The 22,478-nt window shown below is 42.5% G+C and overlaps 1 protein-coding gene across 1 annotated transcript in view; it reads right to left on the bottom strand.

Moving 5' to 3' along the window:
• Positions 1-22,478, bottom strand: part of FARP2 (FERM, RhoGEF and pleckstrin domain protein 2) — a 73,242-nt gene that overhangs the window by 39,361 nt on the left and 11,403 nt on the right. The window contains exons 2-6 of the mRNA XM_009893074.1: positions 17,998-18,102; positions 16,565-16,607; positions 11,894-11,972; positions 9,885-9,982; positions 7,012-7,128 (exon numbers count right to left, since the gene is read on the bottom strand). Coding sequence (XP_009891376.1) covers positions 7,012-7,128; positions 9,885-9,982; positions 11,894-11,972; positions 16,565-16,607; positions 17,998-18,102 — 442 coding nt within the window. The remainder of the gene's footprint in view (positions 1-7,011; positions 7,129-9,884; positions 9,983-11,893; positions 11,973-16,564; positions 16,608-17,997; positions 18,103-22,478) is intronic.

Genomic DNA, 22,478 nt, shown 5'->3' with positions numbered 1-22,478 from the left:
GGACAAAGCTCTCATGCCACCAAGACACGCAAGGGCCAAGACCCTAAAATATGGACTATACCAAATATGTAATTTCACAAGCCTTGAAATGATCTAGTGAAGCACTGGTACTTGTGTATTGATGAGACTTCTTCCCTAAAAGTCAAAACTGCCTGTATCAGTTCCGGCACCCTGATGGGGGGGGGGTTGGGATATTCCACGGACAAACAAACCATAGAATCACAGAATGGTTTGGGTTGGAAGGGACCTTAAAGACCACCTTGTTCCACCCCCCTGCCCTGGGCGGGGACACTTCCCCCCAGCCCAGGTTGCTCCAAGCCCCGTCCAACCTGGCCTTGAACACCTCCAGGGATGGGGCAGCCACAACTTCTCAGGGCAACCTGCCCCAGGGGCTCACCACCCGCACAGGGAAGAGTTTCTTCTTAATATCTATTCTAAATTCCTGCTACTGAATGTGCCCCAATTATGCTGCAGAGTAAAGAAGTCCTTATGACAAACAGAAGTCTGTTGCCTGACTACAGTAAGTCTCTGAACTAAAAACATACTGCCAGACCACACTACCAGCCAATTTTAGGCATAGATGGGCTCCAGGAGGACTAGCTAAGGCAGGAGCCACGTCTCCTGCACTAACTCCATGGAAACACCAGCAGCACAGGACCTGCCAGCATGGCAGGACAGGTGAGGCTGCTTCAGCCCCAGCTGTATCCAGTGACCTCTGCATCCCTACTGAAATATTAAGTTACTTCCAAGCAGGACCTCTGCATCTCTACTGAAAATGATTAGAAATAATAAATATTGAGCTACTTCCAAGCAGGTGCTTCACAAGCCACCTACTCTAGTGCATTGATTGAATCGTTCCTGCAATGTGCAAGGTCACTACGATAAATGTAATTGTACAAGGAAGACACAAGGGATAAAAATTGATTATTATTCTACTTACAACCAACTAGTGCTGAAAACAGATTAGATTTCTGCACACACAATCAAAGACAAATTTAACAAATCCTGTTTTCCAAGAAACGGCCTTCCTTCCATAAATCTGTATTTCATTTCGTTAAAACAGATGATAAACTACTTGTAGCATGATCCATTTTTGTGTACTATGTAGTGCCAACCACAACATCGGTATTAAATAAATTCTTCTGCTACCCTGACTTGCCTTTCTAGGCCTGCTCCTTAAAAATACCTTCTTCTGCCTACCTACAGTCATGTTTTAGATTAAACAACTTTTTTTTTTGCTTCATATAGATTTCTTTTAAATATAAATTGAGAACAGTAAAGTGAATTATTATTACATTTGAATTTATCAGAAACAGGGACGACAACAATACATATTAACTGCATGTAGGAACAGTCTCTAAAATTCAGGGTGCAATTATGAAACTTATTTAGTGTGCTAACATTTTAAAAATGGAAGTTGTTAGGAGAAAACAATGCTGCTTTGATTCTTAGTAAAATGCTCCTTAGACTAAAACACACACATACACAAAAATGCACTGAGAAAGTAAGCCTGAAAGCACGTACATTTGACGATAGGATTTCAACATTTTCTATTGCCTTATTCATTCAGAAGGGGAAAAAAATAATCTAACACTACAACAGGAAATCCAAATTATTATTTTTTTTTGCCAACTGGAGAAAGCAGGGATTCAGTGAACTTTACAAGTTCAATCCATAATTCCAAACTTATGCAAACATCAGTAATGTATGACTGTGCATGTATAAAGGGATCGTAAAGAAGAAATACAGAGGAACAAAAATCTGGTTTCAAATGGAAAAAGAAATGCCAAACTACATAAAGTGTCTTGTAGTTACATTGCTACCAGTGTTACCACCTGTCTAAGACCTTAAACTGGTAAAGCAGATTTCTCTTCCCCTTATTGAAACGAGTAATGCTGGAAGAAGTGGTTTTATACTGATATTTCTTCCATAGATTCCTTAACTGTGTCAAAATAGCTGAAGCACTGTGGTTCCTGTTTATTAAACACACAGATGACAAAAAACGTAGATCACAAGTATTAATTTTGGCCACAGCTTCCCAAATTACACTTTAAAAGCACTGTATGTAACTCCCACCCATGCTAATTGCTGCTAGAATTCTTCCGAGTAGAGCAACACTGCGAATGAAAGCAGTGGCATGTCTTTTAAAGAGGATGCTGAAGATGCTAAGGTTGCCAGAGGCTGGGAAGGGGGGTTGAACGGGAAGGGAAACAAAAATTAAGATAAAATGGCAACCAGAAAATTGGAGCTATACAGTACTAAAAACTCTTCATAAACAGTCCAGCATAACTGATACAGAACCATTAACAGTTATTTCACACTCCATTAGACAGGATACAAAGCACAGCGCATCACAGAAGGAATAACAAAAGAGTAACTTGAAGAGTGTGCTCATGCACACAACTGCCTGTACCTATCAAGGAAAGAAGAGCCTTGAGTGGGGAAAGCCAGGAGCCATGTCGGCCGGCTCACACTGCGCTGCGCCAGGACCGGTTACAAATGAGCAGCAGTTTCAGAGTAATTACCCTCAGATGTTCGCTGCAGACTAAGCTGCAGAGCCCAGCCTGAAAACAATCTGGTCTAATTTTGTTCATCCATTAAGCAGATAAATCTCCTTAGTCTTCCCCAGGTCAATGGACAACAGACTATCTGTTACAAGGATCTTCCAGCAAAGGCTGCTGGCAATGCAATAGGTTTTAGCGTAAAGGTTCCTTACCTGCACTCATCTAGGCAAATATTGGTACTATGTCACAATAGTCATGTGGCAATGATCCATTCAAAATAAATGCTCTTAAATGTTAAGTGATTTACAGAGCATTTATAACCAGCAATTAATATACAATTTTAAAGATGAAGTATCAAAAAGCTGCAAAGGCAGAAATCGCTTAGACTATGTAGCAACCTAAAGTTATAGTTTTTCTGATTTAAAAACAATTTATGAACATCCTATTTTCAAAAAGAATTTAAATCTTGGACAACCAGGCTAACAAGTTGTGAAAGGACGTAAGGGATAACAGCAAACATAAATATACATCTATCAAATCTTCTGTTTCTTTCCTGATTTATGTACGTACTCACAAAACAAACCCCACAGCCACCTGAACACAAGGAAATTATGTTATGTGTAATTCCGGACTACACTCACCCCACAGCAACTATTCTGCTCACGCTACTTGCGGGAAGGCAGTAAACATTGCATTTTGAGTGTCTGGGTTGTCTTCCTAATATCTATTCTAAATCTCCCCTCTGTCAACTGAAGCCATTCCCCCTCATCCTATCACTCCATGCCCTCGTAAAAAGTCCCTCCCCAGCTCTCCTGGAGCCCCTTTAGGCACTGGAAGTGGCAGTAAGGTCCCCCCTTCTTCGCCTTCTCTTCTCCAGGCTGAACACCCCCAACTCACCCAGCCTGTCCTCCCAGCAGAGGGGCTCCAGCCCTCTCAGCATCTCTGGGGCCTCCTCTGGCCCCACTTCACCAGGTCCATGTCTTTCCTATGTTGAGGGCTCCAGAGCTGGATGCAGTACTCCAGGTGGGGTCTCCCCAGAGCGCAGCAGAGGGGCAGACTCCCCTCCCTCACCCTGCTGGCCATGCTGCCAGGGATGCAGCTCAGGGTGCCGGTGGCTTTCTGGGCTGCGATCACACGTTGCCGTCTCATGTTGAGATTCTCATCAATCAGCACGCCCAGGCCCTTCTCCTCAGGGCTGCTCTCAATCCATCCTCCACCCAGCCTGGATTTGTGCTTGGGATTGCCCCGACCCAGATGTAGGACCTTGCACTTGGCCTCGTTGAACTTCATAAGGTTTGCACAGGCCCACCTCTCCAGCCTGTCCATCCAGGTCCCTCTGGATGCCATCCTTCCCTTCCAGCATGTCTACCTCACCACACAGCTTGATATCATCGGCAAACTCGCGGAGGGTGCCCTCGACCCCACGGTCCGTGTCACCGACAAAGACGTTGAACAGCACCAGTCCCAGTACCAGTGAAGCAATTAAAATAAAATAAAATAAAACCAAACCACAACTTTTTAATGTGAAGAGACGCTCCTCAGTGCCATGCAAAGAGCCTGAGCACCCTCTGCAAAGGCACATGCATCCTCCTGCTCCCCCAAGTTGCACACGCAGTGTCAAAAGGCGTCTTCCTTGCGACACCAGCCTGAGAAAGCCAAGTGGATGCTCCCGGCTTGATACATGACAGAATTCCCCTGTAAACCGGTAGAGGAGTAAGGGTGTTCAAGGCAAAGCAAAGGCTGCAAAGGAGGAAAACTGAGGCAGAAAGAAGAAGATGCAGTAGAGACCTGGAGATGAGCCACTCTGCCAGAAACAGGTTCCCTTTCCTGGAGGCTCCTTTTATAGGAGAAGTCTCTGTCAAAAGCAATCACCAGTGGAAGAAAGTATCAGTCTGCTAAAGGGAATAATAAGGTCAACTGAAGGAAATGAAAAAATGAAAATAAAACGCAAAAGAAAAATAGGACACCCAAGGATGATGACAGAGAGGAGCATTTTGTCCGTTTAACCACCCCGCACATTGCCAGGAAGGAGACAAAGGCCCAAGGTTCAGGTTCCCGCTTGCTCCTTGGAACAGAAATGAGGAAAAATGTGCCTAAACTCTGAGAAAACAGGAGACCTTTGCAACTCCTACTAAAAATGGAAAAGGGTGGCCGGTAAGGGAAGAGAGAAGAGACGTGTAAGGAAGTCACAGATATTTTTAGGACTGCAGTGCTTCCAAAATTACATCTAACAAAAATTTTTCCAAAGGCGCAGGGGATTTAAAACATGCATCCAAGGTACTCAGGTATCGCTAACGTTCCATTGTAACCTGTTCTAACCACATGCCTCAGCTTTTCACCGTAACCTGGTTTGAATGGACTCTTCTGAAACATTGCTTTGAAATAAGTTTTGCAATCATTTTAATAACGCAGCTGTATTAGATGCAATTCTCATTAATCCAATGAAAAGTACACTTACGCGGCGAGGAATCTTTTCCTATTAACCTTCCTCTGACTTCTTCCCGGCAGGCAAAAATACAAACCATTCTTACTGTAAAGAATGATTAGAAGTAACTTGTTTGCAAAAAGCTCAAACCTAATTAACAAAATTACCAGTCTCTGACTCACTCAGAAGACAGTCACAACCTTTCCATCAAGAAAAGTAAACCCAGAAAATTCCTCACAAGGAGAGGCAACTCCATAGGATCCAGGCATGTGATTAACAAAGGACCTGGTCTGGATGTACTTATCTCAGAGTTACCAAATCACACATTATACCTCAAATTTGAAAGTCAGCCAGCGCATGACATCAAAGCCTTTCATGAAGCCCTTCATAGCTTTACACTCCCCAGCATCTTACGCAGCGAGTTTCACAATGTTTACGAGCTATTGGAAAATGATGTTCCTCCTTTTCTTTTAATTTGCTTTGCCTAATTGTTTCAGCCCTTTTCTTGTGACCTGAGAAAAATAATGAAATACTTCTGTGCAATTAAAGGTTCCCCTCCCCCAGCAACCTTCTCCCAAGGTGAAGAATCCTAGCATACATTTTAATTTGCTTCAGACTACTTCAAAACAACATTTAGTTTGTTCCCTCATCATTTCCACATGCAGCTCCAAGATTCAAAAGCAAGAAAAAAGTAACAAACACCTGATTTCATCAAGAATCAACAAAGCTGAAATTTCATCAGTGCCGATAATTTCAGTACAACTGAAAATGAGTGATCATAAAAAGCAAATAATTAATTATTGAAATTCTCAGGAATTGATTGCTAATAATGCAGGATGTGTCTTAGCCTTAAACACAGATGCTGCCCCGAAAAACCTCCTTGTTCTGTCTTAAAAGAAAATCAGTCGCCAATAATCCCCAAGTTTACCCACGCAGAGCGAAAGGAAAATTTAGATTTCTAATACAGTGTTTGGATTATAACATATAACCATGCATAATGAACTCTGGCATGGATATTCACAACTAATAACAGTGCTTCAAATTGCTAAATCCTAATACGCAAGGTCTCAAAAATTACAGAAAAGACAGACCTACCGGGCGAAATCAAACCTCTACCACCATTCGACTCTGAGAACTGCACAATGAGGTTAGGACCATTATGGTAGGTAATAATCCAAAAATTCTCAGCAATATTAACATTGTATGCTTAAAAGCCTAAAAGAACGAAGTTGTGGCAAATACAGATTGTGCAATGCAAGCCCTGATCTTCTGAGTAGTATTTTGGTCAGAACAGAGCCTCCCTGCAGGTTGACTTCTCTTTCCCGAGCACCATGTCCACTGTCTGCTCCAAATCTTCTTACTTAGAAAAATATTTTACACCACACACACCTAGTAAATCTTCACATTTTAAGACTCACCAGATCAGACCAGAGAACACACAACCTTACTGTACATTGAAGGTGCACGATGGGAGAAGTGGGCATTTCAAATAATAAAGCATTGGTTTCTGCAGTTCCTGGCTATGTTGGAATGTATTTTGTATTTGTGGCAAATAGTTTCTTTGTCCCTAATAAACTTCACTTATTTCAAAAATACTCCAGCTGTAAGACCAAGTGTTGCATAAATTCAGATGAAAGTTGTTTCTCTGCCACTGCCTCCATCCTTCTCCATCTCCTTTATGCTTGCTGAGTACAGGAGTACAATGATTGAAATACAAATTTATTTCTTATTATTTAGACAAAAGCAAGACCTACGCATTTGACAACAAGCTGAACTTACACTTTGGAGACTGGAAATCCTGAAGAATGATTTTGCCTTAAGCCATTATTCCAAGCTCAGGATAGCTTGCTTCAGTGTGTTATTAAAGGTACGCTGAAAAATCACTTGAGAGAAACTACTGCCCAACAACTGTGTCCTAACTATGTAACTACCGCTACATCCAGCTTTTCTTGTTAGCTGTAAATAGTGTTTAACTTATACGATCTTAACATCATGCTGATGCGCAGCGTGCTTTACCTCCACCAAGTGGGTCCACCTGCTCCGCAGGAGTACACATTAGGGGTAACACGTTAATCCTCACTTACACATGCTTCCGATGGAACTCCAGAATCTTGCCTTCAATTCTTTCCTGGTTTGGCAAATACTGGTTTGTTTTAAGGTGTTCACGATCCTCAGATTCATCGAAATCCCCGATTTCGGCTATTACAGAAAACAAAACAACATTAGAATAGGAAGAAACAATGGAAAAGGAACAATGACAGAAAATACTTGGTAAGGAATTACAGAGACCCCAAGAGCCAGAACATCTTTTCCTTTAAGTGCTTCACATTTGTACATTACGCTTTGTATCCAGTTTCATTTTACAAAACACATTTATCCCAGGCAGACTTCCTGGGGATTACAGCAGTATTGTGATGTCATTTGGAAATTTTAGACAGCTTTACAGTCAAAGACGTGAGACTTGTAGAAGACTTATGAGGTCATCTAAACATTTCTTCCTCACAGATACCTCAATAGCAAACCAGCATATTTCAATTTAATTTTTCTAAATATATGTGAAACAATTATGGACAAGCCTACGTGGGAAGGGGGCAAATTAGATTTCAGGAATTGTCCAAAACCAAATACATAGCAAAAAGAGAAAGCAGTGTTACGGGACTATAAAGCTCCCCAGCGCGTATATCCTGAGCTTTGCTCTCCCCTTCGCATAGTCACACCTTTCAGAAATGACACTGTGGATTTAGGAAGAGATTTACAGAAGACAAAAGCATGAATCAAAAGCGTGGAACAGCTTCCGTCTGGTAAGACATGAAAAGACCAGAAGTCTTTGGCTTAGAGAAGAAAAGCGTGGAGCTTTTTTGATAATAAAATATGAAGTTACGACATGCAATTAAAATGCCAAAATTTTAAAAAGACACAAAAGGATATAAGTTATCCTACAAACCTCCCAAAAACAAAGCCGTGAAGCTCATGTTCATGAAAGGATGCCAAAAATAGAACCAAATTCAAAAGTTAGACAAATGCATGGAAGCAAAGTTCATCAAGGGCAACTAAACCAAGAGATGCAGAGTCCAATCTTGGACTCGGAAAGGCCACATGCAAAGATACTGGATGGATGGAGCAAAGGAATTATCACCATACGCTTGCTGCCTTTCTGATGGCTTCCCCATGGCATCTGCTGTCAACTACTGTTGGAGAAAGCATTAAGTGAACTAATAATCTCACCCGAGGCAACTGTTATTAAAAAGAACCCAGCAATTTCCTGTTTAAAATCAAGCCAGCATATGAAACAAGAAAAAAAAAAAAATAACTGAAAAGCACCTTTGTAAGATAATTTATATTAAAAATAATGGTATTCTTTCTCGCTTCGAATTTCCTAGCAGACCAAAAGCAAGGTAAGGTTGGCCCCCTAGCCCCACGCGGCACCGTGAAGGGCAGAACTCATACTGGGAAACCACAAGCACGTTTTAATTGTGTCGCTTGCAGACAAGCAAGATAGATTTGCTCCTCCAATAAAATCACCATCACTAATATGATGATAATTGTATCATTATGACATCACAGTGCAGAATTACACAACTAATAACCATTTCGCAGCGCACATGTGATGAGGTATCACTTAACAGCTTTTGTTTCAAGCCAGCACAGAGGCAGAAACCCCATTGCTGCACCTCAGGTTACACATTTGTTAACGCTCTATCATTTGGTGGCTGCTCAAAATGATTTGGTGGCTGAAGCCCGTCAAGTTTTCCAACCTGCTTGTATCAAAGGCCACGTTTTTAGGTCTTTAGGCGCGTACAGGCTGAGCGAGCAGCAACATGGAGAGCTTCCAAACCCATTGCTTCCCATTTCCATTTGTGCTCCCAGCAAGGAGGAAGGCTGCTGACAATCCTACTGTGGAACTTGTTCTGGCACACTTCTAGTTTTATTTCAACCCAGTCTCTATACATGTATCTCCCCCCAGGCACAGGGGAAGTGAGAAACAAAGCACAGAGGCAGAGGGGAGAAGGGGGCTGGAAGATGAGGAGTGCTAGTGACTCAGTTTGCAGAGCTGGGGAAAACAGACAACACGAAGAGGAGTTGGTTTCATACACTCTCCACGAAGCCAAAGTTATCTCGTACATAAGCACCAGCTGCTCCTCACCACTGTTAGCCCTCACAATAATCCCAAGTGTTGAAAATAAACCAGTTTATTGCATGTACAGAAGGAACTCATAGAATCATAGAATGGTTTAGGTTGGAAGGGACCTTAAAGACCATCTAGTCCAACCCCCCTGCCCTGGGCAGGGACACCTCCCACCAGCCCAGGTTGCCCCAAGTCCCATCCAACCTGGCCTTGAACACCTCCAGGGATGGGGCAGCCACAGCTTCTCGGGGCAACCTGCGCCAGGGGCTCATCACCCGCACAGTCAACAATTTCTTCCTCATATCTGATCTGAATCCCCCCTCTTTCAGTGTAAAACCATTCCCTCTCGTCTTATGGCTCCCCTCCCCAATCCAGAGTCCCTCCGCAGCTCTCCTGGAGCCCCTTTAGGGACTGGAAGGGGCTCTAGGGTCTCCCTGGAGCCTTCTCTTCTCCAGGCTGAATACCCCCAACTCTCTCAGCCTGTCCTCCCAGCAGAGGGGCTCTAGCCCGCGCAGCATCTCCACAACCTCCTCTGGACCCCCTCCAACAGGTCCATGTCCTTCTGCTGCTGGGACCCCCCGAGCTGGAGGCAGTGCTCCAGGTGGGGTCTCCCCAGAGCACGACAGAGGGGCAGAATCCCCCCACCTCGCCCTGCTGGCCACGATGCTGGGGATGTAGCCCAGGATGCCAGTGGCTTTCTGGGCTGCATATATATATATAAGTACTGCAAGACAGAAAATGTTTTTAGTTACTAAAAGCTTGTGTAGTCTACTTAACTCAGGTTAGGAACAGCACCATCACCCAATGTCACCACAGTTGAGATACTCACATTGCAGAAGGTGAGAGACCAGAAGAGCGGCCGTATTGTCACTGCAGGTCAGTCGTTCCTCTGCCAAGTCTCTCTTGATTTGCAACGCAAACAGGTACCTGAGAGAGAGTTACAAGCGCCGCCTTAACATGGGAAAGAACAGCAGAACGACTGAGAAGTATTTTGTAAAACCAATGTCTCCTCATTCTTCCTCTCTCCAAACCCAAGATAACACAGAAGCATTGCTACCAAGGATGGCCAAATCAAACCAAACAACCCATGACTAATCCAGTGCAATTTATCAGCTTAAACGAACACACAGGGACAAGGAAACAGTAGGAAAACCACACTTTACAAGTTTTATTTGTGAAGTAACAGCAGCTGTAATTTTCAGCTGGAAAGAAACTTAACAAACACTTCAAGTGATTTTATCTATGAGAAAAAAGACAGGAGAATATCTCCGATTCCAGTATCGTATCAGGAGGAATACTGAGCATTTCTGCTAGCACTCAATTAATTTATTCAGTGGTTTTATTTTCCAAGACTATAATGTTAGCAGCCTACAAAGACACTAAGAAATTAAATTTCTTTTTCTTATACTGCTATACTCATGAAACTAAAGTATTTTCCAATCAGTTGTTAAAGAGGAGTAGATTTCTGTTTTAAGAGTATTGCACAAGCAATAAGCTACCTGCAAAACATAGAAGGATAGAAGAAAAACGTGGCAGCCTTGAAAGTATGCTGATAAGGACCGACTTAGGAACCTAAACCAATCTGAATATATTTTTATGAATGCAATGCTGGCAAGTCTTTTGTGCTTTCCTTTTCACTTGAAAGAAGGAGCAGCAAGGACTCCAGTAAATAGGCAACAACTCGTTACTATAAACCTCTGAACTGGCAGACTGCTCAATATTCTTTACTGAACTACACCCTGAAAGAGAAGACATTTTATTTTAAAAGAATAATGAATTTTAAAACATTACGCATCCCCTTCTTAATAAAAGGTATGTATTTGGAATGTGGGGTTGTTGTTTTACAAATTTTAAAATTTTGAAGTACTATAAGTACATATTAAAGACATCTATAAAGTATGCTCTGTACTCTACATATCTGGTTGAGCTACTTGGTTTCTTCATTACACTCACAATAAAGCATAAATATCATTAATAGCATTATGAAATACTTAGATGCTTTGCTCTAAGCACAGACCAGAATTCCACAATAAATACTCCCTAAATAGGCAAAAATGCTCCAAAAAGCTGTAATCCTAACGAAATTCCTACGAGAAACAACAATTAGCATCGGAAAATTGGGAGCAAAGGAAGTATTTAGATAGCATTTATCATTACAAGAGACAATCGCATCGCATCACAGCAGTTATCTTGCCGCTTTGCTCTAAAATAAGTCTGAAGGATAAGAAGGAACCTCTGTGGATCTCTAAAAAGAATTCCAATTAAAAGTCGTAAAACTGGGAAAAGCACAAAATGAGCTCTTTAAACACTAAAATCCCAGGTAATGTCCTTGTTAGAGGCACAGACATCAAACCATGTTCCCAGGTGGTAGCAAGTAGATAGGTCTGCTTAATTTACCAAAGCTCAGTCAGCAGTTGCCAAAAGCGCCCCACGATGAGCACTGGTGAAAACCGCGAACAGAAAAGCGAGTTTGTTAGCTCCAGAATACTTAAAGTGTGGACTTTGGAAGTGTACATGATAAATAATTTATTAAAATATGTACTCATTATTTTATATAGGTGCTGTTTATAAATACGAGTATTTCCTCTACACCCTGTCTCTTTTGACACAGTGATGTTTGAGAAGCCTTAACCTGCACTGTTCCTTGGTTTGAAAAATATTTTTTCTGATAATATTCATCTGCCAACACGTGTCTGCTAAAACTGTGACACTAATGAAAAGCGCTCTTTCGCTTATCTTCATTAAGTTTTGTTGAAAACAGATGCAACGTCTTCCCACTCTCACCTTCCTTTTATTTCAGTAGGGAATGCAAATCAAATTCTTCAAAAAATACTTTACCTAGTATATTCCTCTTGCAACTGACCCGGGTCTGGAGGGAAAAACTTGACAGCTAGACGAAGCACTGTAGTCTTTGGTCCTATAAGAAAAATTAGTCATGTCACAAAAAACTCTTGTTCTTCATAAGCACATGCATATTATGTTTTCCACCATGCAGAGAAATACAATGCATACAAAGTCCAGCCAGCTTTCATCTTGCCAGCTAACTATAGTGGGCCTGTGGCGCAGAGATTGTCCATGTCAACGGAGATACAGCTGATCGTTCCTCTGACAACTCTCGATACTACTTCCAAGGCAAGTCTGCAGTCTGAATGCTGTAAAAATAGTTTCGTGCAACATGAAAGCTACAATACCCTGAAGCAACTACCTGACTACATATGAAGACACTGCAGATGAGCCAGTGAGAGGTTCACAGAGGGGGAGGATTGTGGAGACCCATCCCACAGGCTCTCCCAACACCAACTGCCACCATCGGAGTTGTCGATAAGCTGAATCTACGAGTCTGGCCGGACCTAGCTGGCTCCCTGCGGAGATTAAAGTGCTCCTGGCATGCCCGCTAATACCCATTTCCTCCCATTTTTACCACTCTTGTAAATCTCAACAACAGGGAGAAAACTAGTTTACTGTTTCAATGTAAACAGACTCCTAAGAAAGTATTTGGAATAGTCCACAATGCTGCGTGTAACATACAAGAAAAATCCAGCTGTGCCTGGACTAACTTCACAGTTTCAGCACCAGGATTTTTGGAGGAATATTACCAGGTACGACAATCACTTGCCGTGCCACGACTGGGCCCCCCATGCTGCTGTCGTTTTTCCTGCTCTTAGAGCCGAGTGTTTTGCAGGCAGTCGGAGCACTGGCCAACCTTTGCTTACAGCAACCGACCAAACATCTGTCTCACGTTTCCGGGCATCCCCCAGAAGAGGAGTGCCACTCACCCACCACAGCCCCATGCTCCACTAACAGCATCCCCACCCAGACCTGTCCCAAGCACGCACCTTCCCACCAGGAGCCTTGAGAGTGCAGGGCCTGAGAAAGGCAGGGCAAACAGCAGACAGAGAAACCCCCTCTAAAAGGCAGAGGAAGACCTGGGAAGGGAAAAACTGCAACCCCTCTTCTTGCTAGACTCTTCTCCTCCAGGCAGGATATCCGCAGATTTCATGACCCAACTGAACCTCAAAGCCAGCCCTGCTTTATGCGTGACCTCCAGAGGTGCCTTCCAGCCCCAGACACCCTGGGACTCTGCGTGCTGCTGCCAGTTTAAAGCAAGCTTAGCCAAAAAAAAGAAAAATATTCAAATTTGTCTGAGCACGTTGGTAAGCACAAGCCAGCCTGCATTAATTTATTTTAAGCACCAAGATCTCTTAAAGCTTGACAAAGTGCAATTTAACCCCATGAATCCCAAAGTACGCTGGTTTCTTCTGTCCAGAATACCTGATTCCCATATGCCAAACATTCCTCTGCTCACTCACCCTTCTCATCAACAAGGGAATAACAAACTTTGCTTTCTGCCAAGCAGCTGGGAGAACTACCTCTCAGACTGTCAAAGCTGTCAGAAGAGCAACTCCCAGCCTCCGATCCCAGAATTACCAAAGCTTTGGTGAACACAAAACCTAAAGTCCACATCCTAATTACAGTGTAATAACTAGAAATGAAAGGAGGCTGGAAATAACACCCTATAACGATACACAAAGCTGACATTTGGTAGAGACTAAAACCATACTAAGGATTTTATAGTTCTTGAGACACACCAAGTGAGGAAAACAAAAACTTTACATCAAATTTCTGAAAATACTCCGACCTTTTGGAAGACTTTCACAAGGTTAAGAATAGACCCGCACATTACTTACACCAATCAAGTGGAAAGTACTGATGCGGAAGCAACTTTGGCAGTGTTTCAAGCATCACTTACATTAAACGATAATAAATATTAAAAATTAAAAACATACTGCTGCGTATTTGCTTCTGGAGCACAACTGTCCTCTTGTTTTTTTTTTTTTAATCTCGCCTTTCGTCTATGATTAAGTCCCATTCTAATTAGGAAAAGAAACACTGGGCCAGTCTTAATCAAGATGCAGAATTTATTGCAAGAAGCCAAATCTGAGCAAAACCAAGAACAACAACAACAACAAAGTAGTCAGGAAAAATTACCCATGTGGGTACAGTGAACACAACACTATATAAAACTGGCAAGACCTCAGAGAAGGGACCCAAATGCCAACCTGTTATTGTGCACCTGTTAGGAAATCAAAAATTGGGATCTAAACTCCTTGTCTTCTGGAGTGATTCGTAGTAAAACTGACTGCATTCATTTCAAAATAATCAAAAATAAGATCCTTATCATACAACACAAAGTTCTATATCTCAGAATATGTCATTAGCCAAAATTATTTTGACATAAACATTAATAAACTAGATATTTTGGGTTTAGAGAGCGTGTCAAAGACTCAGAACTGCACACCTATAATTGCACAGCAACCACCATCAACATAAGCTAACAGGTTTGGGCTGTATTACCTTAAAGCCTATGATAACATCTAACATTCCCCTGCTGCTAGACTACAAGTTACAACGTTAACTCCAAAATTGTTAAATTCTAAAACAACAAACCAACCAAACAAAAAATCCAACCCCCAAAAACCAACAAAAATGAACCTCATTGAAACTCCTGAAAGTGAAAATATAGGGAAAAATCATCCACCCGTGCCAAGTTCAGGCATTTCTTAACAGCATGAGCAAACTCCCCAGATCTCATTCTTACAGAATTTCCCTTTCCCTTGGGAAAGCGCCAGCGGAGCAGGGGCACACAGGAGGGAGCAGCCTGCCTTTGGGTGTACTGTCAGCTGGAAACCTCTTTCCATTACTGCAGCTTGCTTAGTCCCTTATTTCTGAAATGTTCACATTATCAAGTAGTTAAATTAATTCTCCTCTAAAGGCTTTGTATTCAGCAGTACTGTCAAACGAGTTCTTTGGAAGATGTTCCTGTGCGATCATATGCCAGCTCCCAGATTCAATGAAAGAACAGCTTACATGGCCATGTGCAATTAACATTTTAATTGTAGACATTTTCAAGGCATTCTATAGCCATATCACATTTCAATTTTAAAAACAGCAGAATGCCAGGAAGGGATTCAACTAACATAAAAAGAAAAAAAAAGTTCTCACCCGATCTATCAAAACTTTACGTATTTAAAATTGATTTCAGATGTTGAACATGTACCAGATAACTGACTGGTGTCTCCTGCAGGTTAAGATAGAACAAAATTTTAAAAGAAATCTTTCAGTGTCACTGGCGACCATAATGTGGGTGGTAGACCACCAAGCAGAAGAGCAGACAAATTTTAGTGCATCCCTATGGTTTTAGACCATTTCAAAACACTGTAGGAAGACCATTTCAAAACATCAAGGAAAACACAGCCTATGGCATAAGGCTAAGTTTCTCCAATTTATATGGCATAGAAGGAGTAACCAAGCAGCATCACAGAACTATGGTCCACCAGATCTTTTGACTAAGATGTAATTCCTTCCAGCCAGGGGCACTGGAAAAACAAAACAAGCCTAACTGCATGAAGTATACAAAGATGGCAATCCAGTATTACATGCTATCCTAAGGAAGCCTTCTTTTATACCTGGTTTGGCTCTTCTATTTAAAAAACAATGTCAGTAAAAGTTAAAGCCATGACCTTAAAGTTAAGAAATCTAGCTAGAATTGGTGATTTCTTATTTTCTGGCAATCAGTTTTAGGCAGAAGAGTACGTAAAAACTAGCTCCTAGTACTAATTTTCAACATTTTTCAATTAAGATTTTGAAAGGAGTAGGAATCCACCACACCCTCCTGATCTTGTTCTTCCACAAAGCCTTTGCAATCCAAAACAGAAAATAAGCAAACAGCTTAACCCCATTCTAAGGGGAAAAAAAAAAAAGCTTGATCTAATCTTTCCACATCAGAAGAACTAGCATACTGTATTCTTCGATGATTTTTAGCCTTTATAGTGCACCTCGCATTACTTTTTAGAGCAGCATAAAGCAAAGATAGCATCGCTACTGCAATAGCCTCCTGGCCCAAAAGCAGAAACAAATTTCATAACCGAAGCAAGGAGGGCTGTGAACCTGCAGCCACCCAACAGGCAGGAGATCCCCACCTCTACTCTCTTAGCAAAGCTGCTCCTGAGCACACCAAGAGAGTTTTTGGGAATGAGATGGGAATACCCAGCCCTCTGAAATTCCCTGCATGTCAGCTAGCTCTGAGTGAAGCTTTTTGCAGCCCTCGTGAAAGGTGTATCAGCTGGCCGACAGGATCTCACCACTGCAGATGCTACCTCTTCCCGTGCGATGGCTGCCACAAGCCACAATATTCCTTTTTCTTTCCACCAACACAACTCACAAAAGCTCACAAATGCCATGTTTCACTTAAAGGTAAGACCAACTGACCCAATCTATCTAGATATTTATCACAGAGAAATAATCATACCTTTAGTAAGTTTCCACTCCACCCACTGCATAATACATATTAAAAACGTCAGGTTTGCATGCCCAAACAGGAACCACTATCACCCCTACCAAATACAGTTTTCAGGGAAGCATAACCAGTAAATCAAGTAGCAATTGTGAAAGCAACCCACATAAAGCAGATGCAAATTAAGGAAAACTTCCTTTTTTAAAAGTACTTACTCCGTACTTGTTTAATAACAGGCTTCATAGGTTCCAGCCAAATCTGAAATTAAACAAAAAAATAAATTGCAACCCGACATTCATATTTGAATACAATATGAAAACATCAAAAGCAAATTAAAATAAAGCAGCAATTGATGAGTATGCATTTCTTCCTCACTGCAGTAACGCAGCAATTCCTTTGCTTTAAAAAAAGTGTCTTTATCTCTTTGAATTGACATTTATCATGCATCAATAGAAAAAACGCTGATCCATGCTTAAAGCTCAACTGGACAGAAGAAGAGCCAAGTCAGCCAAAGCACACTACCGCTGCCAAGACGACAGCAATCGTGCCAACACACACGACCACAGAGAGGAGCCAGGCTGCAGAATTACAGAAGGTCTGCAGAATATGACACGGTCCAAATTTTTTTTTTCCCTTCCAAGCTTTGTCCATCTCTCTTATCTACCTACTTATGGATTTTTTACTCGATATTAATTTCCCACAAATTGTTCTCGATACACATATTTTAAAAGAAAGCATAATGTTGTTCTAGTAAAAGGAGCATCCATAGAACTAATACAAAATATTCTGGATGCTTAACTTCTTTTTATCCTTTTTCCACATCCCTCCAAACAAAAACTTATATAACAAGACTAGTTACTTCTCTGTCTGAGAGAGAGACGAGGATTTTAAGAACCTCGTTAGAAGTGGAAAAACTTGGGACGCTTTGCAGAATGAACAAAAACTAAACAAGCTTTACTGTATTTCCTTGGCTAAAGAGCAGTGTGTATTAGTCCTATCAGCATTCTCTATGGTCCCAGTCACATCCTCTGTGTGTGAGTCCTAAAACTAGAAAAAGTAATAGAAAAAAATAATGAAGACAGTTTTGGGAGCATTTTCTAGTTTAGAAGCCACTTTGTCCTCTTTGCAAGATACGGGATAAGTGACTGAGAGGTTTACAGAGTGCCAGTATTTATCGAGATCAACCATTTAAAAAGCTTGGAGGTCTATATGCTCCTCTATGCTGAGGTTTACATTTATTAGAAAGAGGTTCATAATGACTCTTCGGGGAAATTAACTGAAGACTGAATTAACTGAAGATAAATATGACCACTACCAAAATTATGCGCTGTAATATGATTTTCTAAGTGCTCCACAAACTACACTTTGAGTTGATGTTTCCTCTATCAGAGGGAAGGAGGATTTTGTTCCCTGGAGGTGGGAACACCAGCAACTATTTAACCACTTTACACATTTTTTGAGGTTAACAAGACGTAGAATCCCCTCTGCTTTATTAGTTGTCATCGTTCTGGTCAGCAAAGCAGATTTACAGGAATCCAAGAGATAATCCTACAGGAGACTCCATCAGACTTTGAAACTTTAGATACTCTTGCAACTGCATTCACTCAACGTTTTTATGATACTGAATTCGTCAGGGAACTGTACATACCCAGTATGACTGGATGTTCTGGAACTCGATCCCAAAGTAATCCGATTCAATCAAATTCAGATGCTTATAAACTTCTGTCAATAATGTCTGGCCATAGTATTTTGACTAAGGAAGTAAAAAAAATACAGTGAGATGAAGATGAGTAAGTTTACCACAAATTAGAAAAAAAAAATTATAGCATCTTTAGAAACTATAGAAAAACACCTCAAAGATTTTTCATGTTATTTTTGTCACTTTAACATGCAAACATCCAATGTACAGGCACATCTCCATACAAACAATTTTCAGAAAACCAGAGGAACTCAAGCTGAAAGGGGCCACCGGAGGCGACCTACGTCTACCCTCCTGCTCAAAGCAGGGTCCGCCACGAGACCAAACTGGATCAGCCACAAACCGTTAGCAGCTCCTTCAATAAACCAGCCCCGGTCATTTGTGTAGCTGGACGGCATGCCTCTCCCCAGGCTGCTGCGGAGTGAAGCAAGGGCTGCCAAAACCCTGCTCCCATGCACACCCCCTCGTTGCACCAACGCCCAGGACCACACAGCCAAGTGCAGCCTTCACACCAGTGAGACTCAACAACGTGTGCAGACACTCTAAGTGAGACCGAGGCAGCGGAGGAAGGCTGGGGCAGGGCAGTTTGCACCCAACTAGTATTTACCCCTGACCTCAGAAGCTCCAGCCGCCCCCGTGGGAAGGCAAGAACGGTGCAAGCAGGAGTCCCAGGGGCATGGCTAACCACACCGGGCATCAGGCTGACCAAGCGGAGCCTGCTCATGGTAGCACATGCAAGGCCTTTGCCAATGGAACTAGAACTCGTCTGCTACAGAGGAACACCTTTGAAAAACCCTAACTTTTCTCTTTCAACAGTGTTCAGGAAAACCCAAGGTGATAGTACTTGTTTTGTTGATTAAGACATGAACAGGAAGGCTACAGTGGGCACCCAAACACCCTCCTCCGTATCATACCTTCTGGGTAAAGTCATCGGGGATGAATCCCTCCGTCAAGAAACTCCCTCACTAGCCCTTTTCACAGTCAAGTTTGGTGCAAAGCCACAAAACAATCATTGGCAGAAAGCAGCTATAGTAATAGGGGACAAAACGGGAAACATGCACAGCACACCAAAACAACTATGCTTGGTTCTGCTTATTAAAACAGACAAGCTTGCCCCTCAGCATCTATTATCACATGACTGTACTGGCCACCACAAGAAGAAAAGCATTTATGAACCTGCATGTCAGTCCATGAAAAGAATTCAAAGGACATTTGCATCCCTTGGTACCTGTTCCAGCAAAACACAGAACTTGCAGCCCATGTGGCCACCGGCATCCCAGGCTGCATCCCCAGCAGTGTGGTCAGCAGGGCGAGGGGGGGGGATTCTGCCTCTCTGTGGCACTCTGGGGAGACCCCCCTGCAGTGCTGCCTCCAGCTCGGGGGGGTCCCAACAGCAGAAGGACATGGACCTGTTGGAGGGGGTCCAGAGGAGGTTGTGGAGATGCTGCGCGGGCTAGAGCCCCTCTGCTGGGAGGACAGGCTGAGAGAGTTGGGGGTATTCAGCCTGGAGAAGAGAAGGCTCCAGGGAGACCCTAGAGCCCCTTCCAGTCCCTAAAGGGGCTCCAGGAGAGCTGCGGAGGGACTCTGGATTGGGGAGGGGAGCCATAAGACGAGAGGGAATGGTTTTACACTGAAAGAGGGGGGATTCAGATCAGATATGAGGAAGAAATTGTTGACTGTGCGGGTGATGAGCCCCTGGCGCAGGTTGCCCCGAGAAGCTGTGGCTGCCCCATCCCTGGAGGTGTTCAAGGCCAGGTTGGACGGGGCTTGGAGCAACCTGGGCTGGTGGGAGGTGTCCCTGCCCAGGGTAGGAGGGTGGAATTAGGTGGTCTTCCAACCCAACCCATTCTATGATTCTGTGAAAATTACATTTTTAACTTTCTAATTAAATAGATTGCTTGCCTTGCACTTCTTAAATCTTAAATTAGTAACAGAAGTTATCCTTAATTATAGTAGGACTTTTTTTTCTAGGCACAAATGCACATGGATTTATTCTTATTGTATGCCTACTGTTCACAAGCACCCCAGATTTGAGAAAAGAATACTTTTTAGGCAGTGGTACTTGCGGGGATGCAGCAATACCCTGACCAACCTCATGTACTTCCACCTGCAGAAGACAAGACGTGCCAGCCTGCCTTTTCACAGCTACATCTATTAACTGCTAGAAGCCATTGACCAGGAGACATCCTGTGACCCCAAGTCTCTTAATTCTTGTTCCAACGACCTTCTGTTGGAATCAATAAACTTGGATTAACTTCTGGTAACAGTTAGACAAGTTTCACAGCCAAACTGTGCACTGTGCTGAGTCAGGATCCTGCCCCCTGTCCACAGCTAGTTATATACAGCCGTTAAAATTATTCGCATCAGATCGTAATACGCAGGTTTCTGCCCTGCATGGTGTCTAAACTGAGTTATTTCTCTGCGGCTCCATCAAGCTCTGTGCCCGATTACAGTCCAGCCACCTTCCTTTCTCCCCAAAAGGGAGTTTGTATGGCATACATACCCCGGCACCTCCCTCCTCCCGCTGCCCAGCCCGCGCTCCCCTCCAAGAGAAACTGGAGATGAAGGAATGAAGATGGTCAGAGCTGGGAGCACTTTGCAACTGATGATATTATAAAGGTGCCACTCAAGTGTTAAAAGCATAAAACTATTTTGACTGGGCTATCAGCTGTAATTTTAGGTGTCATTTACTATAACAAGTTAAGACAAACCTCATTCTAAGCTGAATATCATTCCATAATACTTCCTTCAAAGTGTAAAGCAACAATAGCAATGTCACATTTTAAAAGAACAGTATTAATTTAATTTTATTTTTAAATAAAAATAGGTTACAAAAGCTTGAGACAGAAGACAATCTTTTATTATGTCCCAAATGCTGTGGGAATACTCTTCTTAGAGCTATTTAATTTCTCAAATTGTTTATTTATAACCATCCTTTCTGAAAAGCTTAACATTTTGAAGTTAACAAAAATGAAGGTTACGTAGTAGGTAGCTCCATGACATTGTTTAATCTGCACAAAAGCAGCACAAAGCAAAGTCTTTTTAAGGAGTTACTTAATGACTGTAATTTTGACGTCAGGGCAAGAAGCTGCATGAATGCGTTTCAGAAAGGTCCCGTTTTCAAGACAAATTCACAACACGGCATAGTTTCCATTCCAAACTTCTCAATTACTCTTTATATGCTGCCAAGACGACAGCTACTGATATTACTGAATTACTGAATTATTCCACATAAAAAACAAAGAAAGAAAAAAGAAAAACCCACGGGGTAAAAACAATTAAATAGGCAGCGAACAAAGCTCTCCCTAGTGACCCAGCTCTAACTGCACCAGAGACTGCTGTGACAAGGCATCATTAGAAGAGTGTTCAGTCCAATAGATTTCTGGAAATCCATTTGTATAATCAGATCCAGCTTGAAGCCATGCGAGCAGGGTACCCTGCCAGGGGGTGATGCTCCAGGAGGCCCTGCGCTGGCAGAACCCCGAGGGGGGACAATGCCCTTGCCCATAGGAGGAGCAGCGCTGAGCTGCGCTGAGCCAGCGCCAGGGGGGAACAGGAACCAACAGCAACACACACTTGTAAGCTGAAGTTTCTTGACTGAAGGAGGTAACTGCATTTTTTGCTCCATCAGAAAAGTAAATGTGTTCTGTGGTAGCAATCTTTAGGATGGAAAAAGAATGTAAAAAAAAAAAAAGTTATAACAATGGTTACTTTTAGTTTATCATCCCAACTGTTACTTCCTACTTTCTCAAATATCACTACTTACATGGCAGATCCTCCCTCTGCCCTGATGTTTTAGCTTAGGAAAACAGAAAAACAAACTAGGAACACGTATCCTATGATTTTCAGCAGACATAGTCCAGTATTATCGAAACCAGTCCTTCCTCTAACTCCCAAACATGTCTTCCAGAACATCTTAACTCTCTGCTTCCACGTATTTTAACTTAAAACCCCCCAAATTTTCATAATGAGCAGTATTCTCATATTCCAAAATGGACCGACTGCCCTTGCTCAAACTTTCCAAAAACGGAAATCCACTTCGGTTAGTTAGGCTAGCAGTTAGGCTAGAGGGGAGGTGGGGGGGGAAAAAAAAAAAAAAAAGAAAAAAAAAATCACTCTAAAAGCCAAGAGTTCGGAAAAAACGGAGAGTTATAAAGCAGAGGCATGGAACAGAAACTCTTGTGCAGCCAGAGCCAGAGGAGCCACTGGCCCCCAACTTCAGCAAACACCAGCTGACCCTGGATTTTGCGTTACAGAAATCGGCAACTGTTGGGAGACCGAATGCTCCAGTAAACAGCATATGCGCGTGAGAGGAAGAAGTTTATATTTGACATCATCACTGACAAGTGGCCAACATGGAGCGTCCCCCGAGCAGCACAGGCAGGAAAGTAAACCGAACAGATTAAGTTAAGACTCCTTCACCAGTCATG

Source organism: Charadrius vociferus, unplaced genomic scaffold (assembly GCF_000708025.1).
Source record: "Charadrius vociferus isolate BGI_N301 unplaced genomic scaffold, ASM70802v2 scaffold559, whole genome shotgun sequence".
NCBI classification, from domain to species: domain Eukaryota; kingdom Metazoa; phylum Chordata; class Aves; order Charadriiformes; family Charadriidae; genus Charadrius; species Charadrius vociferus.
The sequence above is the reverse complement of the archived record's forward strand: the minus strand, read 5'-3'. Positions and strand labels throughout refer to the sequence as shown.